The sequence below is a fragment of the Lotus japonicus genome, chromosome 2 (assembly GCF_012489685.1).
Source record: "Lotus japonicus ecotype B-129 chromosome 2, LjGifu_v1.2".
In the NCBI taxonomy this organism is placed as follows: Eukaryota; Viridiplantae; Streptophyta; class Magnoliopsida; order Fabales; family Fabaceae; genus Lotus; species Lotus japonicus.
The window spans coordinates 19,000,123-19,014,700 of NC_080042.1; the positions used below are offsets into that span (position 1 = coordinate 19,000,123).

Here is a 14,578-nt window from a genome sequence, read left to right on the forward strand (position 1 = left end):
ATAATCAACAGCAGAAGAGATTACAGCAGGATGAGCGACCTTCTTAAATAAATCTCATTTAGGCAATTACGTTAAACAGTACCATTGAGAAAAATGTTCAGAATTCTAAAGGACAACTAACTAAATAGCAGATGGATACAAGTTTTTCTGAAATTAAATATCACGTTCGTTTTCTAAAAAAAAAATACAGCAGAGACCACAGTCACTAAAAATGTTCTACAGAACTCATTTCACAAACAATAGTTACGTTCTACACATATCTGGGAAGCGAATTTAAAATCCTACAATTTTCTAGTTGACCACTTTTTCGTTTGAAAATTGGAACTAGGTGATATTGGACCACGAAGTATGCTGTCCAGCGCAGGAAAAACAGCATGTACATCAGTTACTAAAAACGTTCTCCAGGACTCATTACTAAACCAAAAATTACGTTCTTTATACGCCTGGAAAGCTGATTAAAAATCCTACAACTTATTAGTTCATTGAAGTTTCATTTGAACGCCAGAACTGAGTGATATTGGACCTCGAAGTTCGCTGTCCAGCACAGAAAACTGGCAGCGTCCCTTCGGCCTCAAAATTTTTTTACGTATGTTCAAGTCTAGGGTTCCTACTTGATTCAACCTGATTCAAACTCTAAGCCAAGAATCTCTAATAAACATGGTTTTCAAGCATAAAGGTCCAGCAACACTTATGATCATAGAACTCATGCAAGACAATCAATAACACATATATTCTCATGAAAATTCTCATAGCAAAAACCTAATCATTTTACCCAACCTAAGACCAGCCCTTACCTTGCTAGTTGGGTGGTGCAAAGAGATGAAAGATGAAGTGTGGAAGAAGCTATCCCTTGCTGTCCCTCTCTGCTCGCTCGATCTCCTCCCTCCCTCCTCGTAAGTTGAGTCAAAGGTCCAACAATCTTGGCGAAATTCTCGATGAAACGACGATAATATCCCACCAAACCGACAAAACTCCTGATCTCAGTCACTGTCCTCGGCCGTTCCCATGACAATACGGTCTCTACCTTTGCTGGGTCCACAGCTATACCCTCTTTAGAGATCACATGGCCTAAGAATTTTACTTCTTTGAGCCAAAATACGCACTTAGAAGGGTTGGCGTACAACTCTTTCTCCCTCAGCACTTGTAAAACTTGACGTAAATGCCCCTCATGATCCTCAGCATTCTTTGAGTAAATCAGAATGTCGTCGATAAACACCACGACGAATCGATCTAAGAATGTATGGAAAGTCCTGTTCATGTAATCCATGAAAATGGCAGGTGCGTTTGTCACCCCAAATGGCATCACTAAATACTCATAGTGTCCATAACGAGTTCTGAATGCCGTCTTCTGGATATCCTCAGTCTTTACTCTGATCTGATGGTAACCCGACTTCAGGTCTATCTTTGAGAATATCGTAGCTCCTCGAAGTTGATCCATCAAATCATCAATTCTAGGTAACAGATACCTATTCTTGACGGTTACTTTGTTCAGTTGTCGGTAGTCGACACACAATCTAGATTTCCCGTCCTTCTTCTTCACCAATAAGACAGGCGCTCCCCAAGGTGAAACGCTTGGTCGGATAAATCCCTTCGACAGAAGATCCTCTATTTGAGACTTCAACTCCACTAACTCTGCAGGTGCCATACGATATGGTGCAATCGAAATCGGCCCTGTTCCTGGTACGATGTCAATAGCAAACTCAATGTCGCGCACAGGCGGCAATCCAGGTACATCGCCAGGAAAAACATGCGTGAAGTCTCTCACAACTGGAATATTGTTAACTTCCGCATTCCCTTTACTCTCCAAGCTTAGCAATACGGAATACTCATGAGATCCTTCGTTCAAAGAGACGCTAATGTGATTGGCGGATAGATACTCGGAAAGATCCGAGTCAGGAAATACCACTCTCTTTCGGTTGCAGTCCAAAAGACAATGATAGTGGGACAACCAGTCCATTCCTAGGATAACATCTAGGTTCTTGAGAGTTAGGCACACTAGGTTAGCATGGTAGACTCTATCTCTATATGTTACTGGACAATACATACATGCCGTATTAGCAAGTAGAGTTTTGGCAGGGGTTGTAACTATAAGATCGAAGCTCAAAGCAGAAATAGGAAGTTTTAATCTGGTCACACATTCCCTAGAGATAAAAGAGTGCGTTGCACCGGAATCGAAAAGTACAGTTAGGAGATTACCGTCAATCTCGCAGTCTCCCCTGATCAGACCGTCAACTCCTTCATTATCTTCACCATCCATGGTGTAGACTCTTGCCTTAGCAGCAGGACGCTTTCCACGAGCAGTGTTGACAGTTGGTTCCGTCTTGGGTGCTTTGCACTGTCCGGCAGTATGCCCCAATCTGTTACAATTAAAGCACTTGGGCCTCGTGTCGGGACAAACATTAGCATAATGCCCCGGCTTCCCACATCTGAAACAGGTAGTCTCCCTGTTCAAAGTCTGGCCTCCAGAACCACCAGCAGTACCCACCATGGGTCTATAAGATCCTGAAGCAAATCCTCTACCAGCGGGACGTTGATACGGCCTCCTGCTCTGAAATTTCCCTCTGCCTAGAAAGTTTTGAGAGCCCGACCTCATCGGCCCTCCTGTTCCAGCACGATTCAGCCTCTTGTTCTTCATCAATTCCACTTATGTGGCTTTCTCAACCAAAGACTGGAAGCGCATGATTCCCAATGGCCTCACTGAGTCCTCGATATCAGGCCTCAGTCCATTAACAAAACGCTTACACATGTAGCGCTTATCAACATGATCGTTGAAAAATTGGAAATGCTTCGCCATAGATTCCAACTTGGAAGCAAATTCTGGTACAGACATACCTCCTTGACGAAGGGTCAGAAACTGTGCCTCCCGCTCATCCCGAGCACTTGTTGGAAAATACTTTTCCAAGAACGCAGTTCGAAAAGAGTTCCAGTTGATCTCCTCATGATTAGCTTCCATAATCCCCCTGGTGCCTCTCCACCAGTACTCAGCATCACCCAGCAGCAGATAAGTTGCCATGCCCACCTTGGCACCCTCAACAGTCTGCAATACGCTGAATATCTTCTCAACTTCCTGGATCCAGAGATCCGCTTTGTCCGGGTCAGTACCACCCGAGAACTTTGGTGGATCTTGTCTCCTGAAGTCATTCAGGCCTTTGTTCTTATCTAGTGTCACTTCTCTCTGACGCTGATGCTGAACACGTGCCTCCTCAGCAGCACGCCTCATAGCATTTTCGTTCGCCTGTGCAGTCACAGCTTGGGCCATAGTGGCCATCATCTCAGCTAATTGGTTAGTGTTCACCATGTTCTGTTAAGTCAAACAAATAGTTAATACTCATCATAAGATAGCATCTAACATAACTATACAATATGATTAAGCAATAACTTCAATCAATTCTAAGCGAAAAATCGCTTGCAGACAATCAATTTTTACTCTTTGCAGAGTCACACAACCTAGCACAGAAGACCTATTCCCCAAGGACTCCCGAAAGACTCGACAAGCTCTGATACCACAGTGTAACACCCCGATTTCGGTGGCGTCACTTTAGTAACCAAAAAGAAACTTAAAGCGGAAAAACGTGAATAATTTTTTTTTCGATAATGAAATTAAAACTGAAAGGAATAAAACTCGACAACAAAAGATAACAGAACTAATATACAATAATAATTACAGCCCCCGCTGTAAGTAACAAACCACGTCACGAGTATCCTCCAGTGACGGGAAGTAGTAGAATGTAACGCCCGTAGGCAATATGTACAATCCAAAGGAAAAGTTAAGTGTCCGCAACACCATTCCTCAAAACTGAGAATAAGTTAGCCCAAACGGCCTAAAACAAGACCCCCTAGTCCAACCAACTCTCTGTGATTTCCGTAGAGAAACCACACAAAAAGCTATCGACAGGAAACTACCCTGTCCCCAAATAGAAAACATGACGGTCAGAGCTAAGACTCTACTCCTACACTAATCCTGTCTCGAGGAGCTCACACCAGCACTCAATCCTACATGCTAGTGTGATCGTCGCCCGAATCTGAATCCAGAACGACCAAGTCTATGTACACCATCCTACCTCCTCTAGCTACCCCGATGCGCTCATGTGCTGGCCTCACGAGCTTAGGGCCCGAGCCAAAATCATCGATGACAGCAACAGTGGGTGAGCTGGACTCCGCAGAAGTCCCTCCCACAGGCTCCTCCTTAGAGGGGTCCTCATCATCAGAAGATGACGGTGGTGGTGGTGCTCCTACTCCTGGTCCGCAGTGCACGCCGGGTGGCAAGTTGAAGCTCACAGTGTACCTCCTCAGCACTCCCTCCGTCAGGTGTCCCAGTCGGTCGACGCGGTACTCCATAATCCGCCCCGAATAAGTCGCTCGGTGGCCAGCGGGGTCTACCACCCATGAGTCGGGGTCATCCTGGTCCAGCATCTCAAACCGGGTTCCCCCCGAAGGGTGAACCATCGTAAACCAGTCCGCCATGGACATCTTACAATGGGCGTAGTCCGCCAAAGCACACACAGAAGACGCGAGGGTCAACTCCAAAGAATTACGTAAATAATAAATCCAATAGGTAAAGATAAGGAGTAGCCACTTAGGCTTATAAGTTAGAGATAACATCCTAGAGTTGTATATTTCTCAATGAATATAAAAGACGATAATAACAATTAGCATGCATCAAATAGGATTAACAAGTATCAATCACACTCATGAAATGCAATGCTGGTTGACAAGATGCATTCCGGAAGGATGGGCATCAACGAGTCAGCCCTAGCACCAGCAACGGTGGGACCATTTCCGCTCGCGTGTCTCTTATACCACACAAAGTGTAGTCAGATCAGCAGTGAACCCGAAGGTCTGCCATTTCCGTCTGCTACTATGAATCACCGCAGTGTTTTTATATGGAAATCCGGGTCTTATGACCATTTTGGAATCCACCGAGGTCTGGTATCCCGCCGTGTATTAACCTCAAAATGAGTGCATGAATGCAAAGTGATTAGCCAAACAACGTCTCCGACCTCACTCGACACGTCGCCACGTGTTCTAGCTAACTTATTGTCTCTAAAAAGAATACCCTAAGGCAAATGTAGATTCTGCGACAAAATACAATTAATCATAAAAAGAGTGCAATCACTCACGATAACTCTTCAAGTCATCAATGCTCTCACGAAGTCTCACGCTTCAGTGAAGTCTTATACAATCACAAAGTCTCACGCTTCAGTGAAGTTTTATGCTTTCACGAGGTCTCACGCCTCAGTGAATTTACACACTTGCACGAAGTCTCACGCTTCAGTGAAGTTTCATGCGGTTCACGAGGTCTCACACCTCAGTGAAGATCCATGCTTTTCACGAGGTCTCACGCCTCAGTGAAGATTCACGCTTTCACAAGGTCTCACGCCTCAGTGAAGCTTCTCGGCTCATCCCTTGCAGTTTTCCCATAACTTGGATTCGACGACAATTCTCCTTTTCCAAAACTAATATTCAATCCTAAGCTTGCATCCGAGATTGTTATCATTATTTAAAGGTTTAGAGGTTGTTTAATATCTTATGAATTTTGCTTGTAAAATAGTTTCCTTTTAGTCTTATCGTATTTCCAATGAGTTTCAAAGATCCCATAATCCCAAGTAATTCCCAGAGAATGTCTCGATCCACTAAAACAATAACAAGGCCCGAACTCCGTTCGTCCCGTCAAACTTTCTCAAAAACCTCATAAAAATTTGGCATGACTTGCCTGTTATCCTCACTCTCCAGCATCACAGATATATGTGTAATAGCATCGTTAAATTAGCACAGTCCAACAATCGTGGCACATATATCAACACATCCTAGATTAACCACGTAGCACTTAGCATATAGAGCATATATCACACATCCTAAATTAACCATTTAGCACATAGCATGTGAATCAAACTCAAAAACATCAATAGATGAATAATCATCATTGTCAGCCGAAGCCTCAGAAAACATTTTCCAATCAACACAAACAAGTGCATAAACAGTAAACCAAGTCGAATGCGTCGACACCTAAAGCATTAACTAATAGTTCAGTGAGTAGCCCTCACCTGTAGCTCCTCCAGGTTCTCCTCAAACGCTCTTTCACAATCAACTCCTTGTTCTTCGGGAAATTCCTCAAAAGAACCTTAAGCAAAAACCACAGAATTTCATCAAAATCTATCAGAAACTCAGAAATCAATACTCACTAAGGTTACACGAAGTAGCATATACTCCGAGGTACGATAATCTAACGAAATCGGACAAGTTTTCGAAAAAGAAATTTTCTCCCTCCCCTAGGGTAGCTCTCGGCCACACATCACAATTGGGTGGGTCGATTTTTCTTCGATCAAACTTGGTTCCTAGGTTATTATTAGTCGTAACTAAGGTGAATCTAACTCGGAAAAATTATCGGATCGAAAACTGTCGCAGGGGTATTTTGGTCAATATTTTTAGCTCAGAATTTCAAAATTGAAATTTCGAAAAACAAATTGGATGGGGATGTCAACAACGACGTTTATGACGACTAATCCTACTAGCACTAAGCTAAGTCGATAGTTTTCAGCTTAAAGGTTGAAACTTTGCTTAAAAATGGGTATTTCCTATAGAAATGAATTCCGGCGGCATTTCGGTGACATTCGGCAAAATGTAATCCGCTAGAAGTACTCTTGGGCACGTAGGGAATAAGTTTAGACACTAAAATCAAGCTATTTGAACAGTTTTACAAAAAGCTCCAAACTTTGAGCACAGAAAGACATAGAAGAAGTCGACAGAATTGACGATCAGAAGTGAGGGATAGTATCTATACCTCGTAGTCTTGAAGTGGCAACGAACTGTGAAGCAATTGGGCAAGAAACGACGAAAATCTTCTTCTCCTCCTCCTCCAATGAAGGTCGCAGGTTTGGGAAGAAAATGGGTAAGTTTTTGCCAAAATTTTTCATTTCCTTGCTATTTATAGGTTTTGGAAAATGCGGAAAAATGAAAATTTCGCGATTCCGATTTTTCTTGCGCATTCCTCGTAGAATTCTAAGATAGGTTCTGGCGACAGAATTCCAAAACTCAAAAGAGGTTTCTTGGAATTAAGGTAAACGATTCAAAGTCGGTGTAAATCTATTTTACCCGAAAAACTACTTTTTGCAGCGAATGTCGGAAGAGAAAACTTCCTTCTGAAGAAAAATTGGAAACATCAAGAGAAATGGGTGTACGTGTGTGGAATCTTCATTTGAAGCTTCGAATAGAAAAAGTCTTCATCGTCGGTTGATTTTAGGTTTCTTAAACTATCACGGTTTTAGTTTCGGCAAACCTCCGAGGATTGGAATCGGACGTTCGTACATTCTAGGGTTTCGCATCGAAACGCTTGTTTATAGACGATCAAGAGAAGTTCTAACATTTCTCTGAAGATTTTTGGAATTAATTTCCATCGTGCCTTTAAGTGTAAATTAGCTATTTACTAGTGTTCTTGCCCTAGGTTTAAGCGTATATTAGTCGTGCTATAACTCTTATCGATTTTGATACAGTCCTTAGACTTTTCCTGAACTTTCTCCTTCATAAATTTATCTCATTCAATAAACTCTTGTTCAGGTTTCCCTCCACGATACATCAAACCTAATCGTGAATAGGAATTCTATTCACTTATTCTAAACTTAAAAACTTGGGTCTTACACGTACAATGCATACAGGTTGCATCCACAGCTAAATGGCAACGAACTCTGAGTTGGTTCACCTGAATAGCATTATGGAGAATCAGCCAAACAAGCATCCATATTTTCTCAGGCACTTGGAGCTTCCAAACCCAGCCAAGTCTCCGGTCCTCTTGCTGATTATGTTGAGCATCATTGAGCCAAGCATAGGCATCGCGAACAGAATAGATCCCAGTGCTACCCACCGTCCAAATCCAACCATCGCTTCGAGTCGCACACAGAGACGGTTGCATCATCAACAGCTTCTTAGTAACAGAGGCAGGAAGGATAGTATATAATCGGTTAAGATTCCAACTGGTATCCGGGAAAACATCTTTCAGCTTCAACTCATTATCAGCAATATTAACAAATGAAAATTGTTTAGCAATTGGGCCTGTCCCGCTACAATCTTTGTACCAAATCGACGTTTCACCATTACCTAGCTAGAAGCTAAAGTGCTGCCCAACTTGGTCTCGAGCACGTAAAATGCCCTTCCAGACTGACGAGTCCTGCTGGTGCGCTTGAACATTTAGAATTGAAGAGTCCTTGACATATTTGTGCTCAAATACTTTTACCCACAATTTATTTGGTTTCTGAACCATTTGCCAAACGGCTTTCCCAAGCAGCGCTGTATTAAACTGATTCATCTCCTTGATTCCAACATGTTAATATTTTTAATAAAAATTGATATAGTTTCTAATTAATGGTTAATGAAAATATTGTAATAACATAAAAAGTTGTTAGTAACTAATTAATATTGTCATTTAAAAAAAAATATTGTCATTAATGTAAAGTTCTATACCTAATATAATTGTTTTATATAAAAGTACTATTTTATTTTACTTTATTGATTATAAAATTCTTTTCACTTTTTTAATTAGTAATTAGCATTGAAATATGAAATTTTGAGATATTTTACGATTAATAGCTAAAATAATCAATAATATAAAAGGTTATTATTTTTGTTCCATTATAAAAGGTTATTATTAACTAAATAGTATTGTTTTTAATTCTCTTCACCACATTCCCTTTTTTATATTTCCCTGTCATTGTCCTTATCCTGAGTCAAATTTTCCATATTTTTCGGATCCTCTCCACGTTTTTTTTATTTTTTGAAATCTTAAAGCTAATGACAGATACTCAGATACCACCTTCTGGATGGTTGGAACTTTTAAAAGTAAAATAGAAGAATTTTTTTGTTGTTGTTCTGTTCCCACTCTGTTTTTTCTTTTTTAATATACATGTATATATATTTCGGGGTTATGCCGGAATCAATTTGTTTGATTCTGTATTCTGGGTCTTTAAATCAGGCCAATTCCAAGTTTTTAGAATTTGTAGAATTCAGGGGTGCATTCTGTTTCCTGAGGAAATAAAAAATAATTATCAACCATGAAGCTAGAAGGTGTTGATAATGAATTACAGAAGATTTTGGATGCTAAAATGGATGAAGTGGGCGCTAGAAAGCGTGCACGTGAAGCCTTCAAGGATATTCAGCTTGGGATTGATCATATACTGTTTAAGGTGTGTGTGCCTTTGGTTTGGTCTTCTTTCGTTTCTTTTGTTTGTTGTTGTTGTTGTTTATGGAATTGATTGAATGAATCCCACTTATTTGTTTGGTTTTGTTTTGTCTTGTGAGTAAAGTTTTAATCCATTTTTTTAATATTGTTTCTGGTAACTCTGCATCCAGGTGCTGTATTGCAATAAATTTGGCTTTGGTCTGGTTTTCTCTTTCTTTAGTTCTGTGGACATTAATTGGTATTTGGTGATAGTACATGGTTGTTGAGATCTCCTAGTTCAACATGGTTACGTGGGGATAAAATATTGACTTTGTGATTGCTTGTAGTTGTTGGCAACTCCTTAGACTTAGAGGGTAGTTGGAAGAGGGAGAGGGCCTGTTCTTTCATTTTTACTAGGTAAAGTGAGAGAGTCTGTTCTAGGCTTTTAGTTATTAAATGTTATAGCCAACTTGCAACTTCTTTTACTTGCCTGATTGCATTAAGAGTATGTATTTTTTTTATATACATTGCTCTTACAATTTCGATTCAAGTTGGTAAAGGCTAAAAGTCTTCATAAGTGTAGCACTAAATTTTTGACCTAGAAATTTAAACAATCACTTTTAACTACTGCAATCAGCACCAATTAGGTGTATTATCGTCTATCGCTCATGATAAAATTTTATATGATTTTTTATGTTAAAATTTTGTATTTATTTCTCTTCAAAAAATTTAACAAAATTTTACCTATTTAATATATTTATATAAAAAGATAGATAAATACAAAATAAGGTGATGGGAAATTTCACTATACTAAGCTGATTGTAACAGCTAAATTTTATATGATTTTTTATGTTCAAGTAGTACATGATTGATTCCCCTTAAACAAAGTCTAGGGTTTGAGTCTTGTAGATGGAAAAAACTCTCACTAGGAGAGTTAGCCCCACCGTGTGGTGGATGTACCCAGCTCGAACAGAATTGCCTCCTGTGTGGAGGACACCCGTAAGATATAAAAACACCCAAGTGGCATCTTGCCTTAAAGGCAGTAAGACCAACAATGAGGGAAAGTGAGACCAACACATAGATTGTTTTCCTAATTCAATCACATCCTGTATTTATTTAGGTATTAAGCATGGGAGATTTTAAAGGTTACATGATTTATCACTACAAAACACTAGTATCATTTTATCTGATGTGATATTTCACTTGAATTGAGTAAAAATTTTGTTTTCTTCAAAATGTTAATATCATTTTTTTCATTCTTTGCAGACTCCATGTGATGGACTAAAAATGAAAGAGGTGAGAAGTTTTGTTTGAATTTGAAACACATTCATGCTATGAATTTGAAACAATTGCTAATTTGATGTTTTGTTCTATGCAAATGCAACAGACTTATGAGGTGAACTCAAGGGGCGTAGAGATCTTTTATAAAAGCTGGCTTCCTGGGGAATCTAAGCCCAAAGCAGCTGTATTTTTCTGTCACGGTTATGGAGACACTTGCACCTTTTTCTTTGAAGGCATGTAGCAGCTACCTTGTATTTGGAAATTGGAACTGCTAGCTAGCTATAACTTTAAGTAACTAAATTCAGTTATCTTGTGGAATAGTAACTCAATTGTGACTTGGAATCTTTCATTTGCAGGAGTTGCTAGAAAGCTGGCATCATCTGGATATGGAGTTTTTGCTATGGATTATCCTGGATTTGGTCTTTCAGAAGGTCTCCATGGCTTTATTCCCAGTTTTGATGAGCTTGTTGATGATGTCATTGAGCAGTACTCCAAAATCAGAGGTACTTTACATACTCCTATCAATGGATCCGAATTTACTACCGCAGACTGCACTTCTGTCACAAATCCAAGTTGTTCAATTAGGATTGGACTGCTCATATTTCTAGCCTGTAAATAATTTATATCCAAATTATTGAGATCAAATATATATTGTTTGATCTTAATGCAATGGCTAATGTTGAATGACTGCAGTAACTGCGTCAAAATGTGACTGTAGTTGATCCGGATCCCCCATTAACCCCTGTCATACATTTTCCAGTCATCATGAAATGCAATCATTATAAATTTAATGAGTTAGAATTAGTTGCTCCTTAGGAAGGGGATCAAATGCTGCATTGTATCCTGGTGGTCTATGTACCTTGACAGGATTAGTTTTGTAGATAATTGTTGAGATAGAAAAGGACACTTATCTATGTACTGTAGTTCTAAGTTATGTCTCATGTGTATTACACATTACTCAAATTATCAATTAGAAAATATTATTCCTTTCAACTTTTCCAATATAGGCAATACTTAAAGTGCATATTTTTTATGAAGGAAATATCTCAGTTGTCTCCTATAAGTCATTTTGAACTTTGGCAATAAAATAGAAACAATGCAAGTTCACTATTTACTAAATTGTGAACATTACATGTAACTTATTTCATCTTACACTGGAAACAAGTTGAACAACATATATATGAGGGTTTTGATTATTTGATACTACTGTATTCTATGGCAGAAAACCCTGAGTTCCATTCTCTTCCCAGCTTCCTATTTGGAGAGTCCATGGGTGGAGCTGTCGCGTTGAAGGTGCACCTGAAACAACCTAATGCATGGGATGGCGCCATTCTTGGTGCACCAATGTGTAAAGTATTAATCCTCAAACACAATCATGTAGGTTCTGATTGGATTTGCTATGATCTCCCTTTGACCTGAAAAATTTGTTTAGATTGCAGATGACATGGTTCCATCAAAGTTGGTCACTCAGATCCTTATTGGTATAGCCAATGTTCTTCCGAAGCATAAATTAGTTCCACAAAAGGATTTAGCAGATGCAGCATTCAGAGATTTGAATAAGAGGAAGCAGGTTTGTATTTTGTAATGCCACAGAACTGTTTTTTGTCTACTGATACACCTTTGTTATCTGCTTATCGCATAAGAGCTTATTCATAAGCTAATTTGAGAAATTCATTGAAATAAGCTCAAAATATGTTATAGGTAGGCATAAACACTTATTCATAAGCTAACCTGAGAAGCTTATGAAGATAATCTCAAAACAGGTTATAGGTAGATCTTAAGCTGTTTGCATAAACTCTTACAAATACTTGCATAAGTGTTTATGCTATAAGATAAGCTCGTATAAACTTTTCCAAACGGAGCCTGAACACAATAACCCATCTATCTTTCCGTCTGAACCTCTATTGACTCAATTTTTCTCCAATTCTTCTGATTCATTTCTTTTTTTAGATCATTATTAGCAATTTCTTGACACTTTTGAATGTCTCTCCAGGCAGCCTATAATGTCATTGCTTACAAGGACAAACCACGCTTGCGGAGCGCTTTAGAAATGCTTAGAACTACTCAAGAAATAGAACGGCGGTTGAATGAAGTATGCTCTCATCTTCTGACTAATATACATTTCCTTGTTAAATATGTCTACCCAAGCTGAATCTGAATGAAGAAACTCTTTCAGTGGCTCCCTGAACTATTTTGTGATAATTTTCAGGCTTAATCTTTAAAATAAAGACAAATGCTCCAACCCCTTATAAAATGAAATTGCAGAAGTGGTTTTTGATCAACTACTACTCATGAAAAAAAAGATTTCTGTTAATGTTAATTTAAGTCAGCCTTAATTGGATTTTTGAACTGATAAGCCATAAGATGCAGAGGACTTTTGGGATTGAAAATGCTACTTTTGAACACCTCATAGTTAAAAGCAATAATTTGTTTTGCAGAAAGCAAGCATTTGGGGTTTGAAAGGAAATTATATCTTGATAGTTGATACACTATTGCATACTCTTTTAACTCTGTCTTGTTCCTTCTGCTTTACCTATTCCTATTCCTGTTCATTTTTGTTGTTTAGCATGATATTTCATCTCAAATTCTTTTGTATTTATTGATTTTTCTCCCCCCCCCCTTTTTCTCCTATTTTATAGGAGGATAAACTATTGGTTATTGATTGTGTTGAGAAATTTCACATTGGCTGGAAATATGGTCAAAATAGTCCGTATAAATGGTTGAGCAACTCTCACTCTTGAGCTAGCTTTTGTGGTAGAATTATGTTTAACCCAAATTCTAAGATAGTATCAGAGTCTATCATAGATCCATTTATTGGAGACCATCCATATATGTGTCACATGTAGATGTTCATTCTTGCAAACTACAAGCTTTAGATATCTAACCTTGGGTGTGAGAGGGGTGTTGAAAATCGACCATCCATATATGTGTCACATGTAGATGTTCATTCTTGCAAACTACACGCTTTAGATATCTAACCTTGGGTGTGAGAGGGGTGTTGAAAATCGTACATTGACTAAAAAATAAACAAAATAATTCGTATAAATGGTAGAACAACTCTCACTCCTGCTAGCTTTTGGGTAGAGTTATTCATGAGATTGTATATGAAATTTCACATTTTTCCCATGGAATGAAAATTATTATATATAATAGTTCAATGAAATTATTCATCTCATGTAATGGCTGTGAAAACAGGTCTCTCTACCATTGTTAATCCTTCATGGGGATGCTGACACGGTGACTGATCCATCAGTGAGCAAAGCCTTGTATGAGAAAGCAAGCTGTTCAGACAAGAAGCTTAAGCTTTACAATGATGCCTACCATGCTCTTCTTGCGGGTGAGCCTGATGAAGTAATAATTCAAGTTTTTGGTGACATCATTTCTTGGCTTGATGACCACAGCTTGAAACATTATCAATCTTCACCTTGATACTATTCAAAAGAAGAATATTCAGATTGTTTTCAGTTGATATTTACTTCTACTTTGGTAGATTGAACATCAAAATTTGAAGTTGTTTATTCTTTACCATCTTAGTCAATTACTAGTGTAGCATTGTTTAATGTGAATAATACAGAAATAAAGAAATATAGTGGGAATGCAAAATCTATTGGCCCTTAAGCTTGCTTGATTAAGGTTTAACTTTGGAACCTCCTTTGTTTGACATGGAGTAGATGAAGGTATGAAAAACGATAGAAAGGGGGTTTGAATAGCGTTTTTACTCTAAAAACTTTTCCGACTTGAGATTTTAACAAATCTCTTCAAACACCGAGAATGAAAGTGCTAAGATAAGAGTTTGAGGAAAGAACACAATAATTTTATCTTGGTTCACTTGATAAATCCCTCAAGCTAATCCAGTCCACCCGTTAAGGTGATTTCTTCCTTCTTAGAATGAAGGCAATCCACTAATCAGAGTTTGTTACAACTGCACTTGCAACCTGCAAAGTGACTAACAATACAATGACTTAGCTATCACTAAGATTCACTCTCTTAGTCTTCTCAAGGATCTGACCAACCTTGGTCTCCTTAAGGAAAAGCAAACAACTGTTTGAAAGTTTTGGTTTACAAAGAAATGCTTTTCAGAAAGCTAATAGTAAACACAATAAGTACAATATGAAGAAAGATTGCTTAAGAGAATATTTGAATTTCGCG

At 38.7% G+C, this 14,578-nt stretch overlaps 1 protein-coding gene across 3 annotated transcripts; it reads left to right on the forward strand.

The window, feature by feature from the left end:
- Positions 1–8,761: 8,761 nt before the first annotated feature.
- LOC130737727 (caffeoylshikimate esterase-like) lies at positions 8,762–14,068 on the forward strand. Of its 3 annotated transcripts, none has more exons than XM_057589559.1 (8): positions 8,762–9,173; positions 10,415–10,444; positions 10,536–10,662; positions 10,786–10,932; positions 11,652–11,782; positions 11,862–11,999; positions 12,423–12,521; positions 13,625–14,068. In XM_057589559.1, exons 1-8 carry the CDS (start codon positions 9,042–9,044, stop codon positions 13,856–13,858), a joined length of 1,038 nt encoding a protein of 345 aa, XP_057445542.1. In that variant the 5' UTR covers positions 8,762–9,041; the 3' UTR covers positions 13,859–14,068. The 3 variants fall into 3 exon arrangements, with proteins under 3 accessions (XP_057445542.1, XP_057445543.1, XP_057445544.1); XM_057589560.1 differs by lacking the exon at positions 8,762–9,173 and adding an exon at positions 10,195–10,293; XM_057589561.1 differs by lacking the exon at positions 8,762–9,173 and adding an exon at positions 10,203–10,268.
- Positions 14,069–14,578: the final 510 nt, after the last annotated feature.

Coding starts and splice junctions, on each gene's coding strand:
- LOC130737727 (XM_057589559.1), top strand. CDS start 9,042: ATGAAGCTAGAAGGTGTTGATAATGAATTACAGAAGATTTTGGATGCT. Junction 9,174..10,414: donor TTGATCATATACTGTTTAAG/GTGTGTGTGCCT, acceptor CATTCTTTGCAG/ACTCCATGTGATGGACTAAA. Junction 10,445..10,535: donor ATGGACTAAAAATGAAAGAG/GTGAGAAGTTTT, acceptor CAAATGCAACAG/ACTTATGAGGTGAACTCAAG.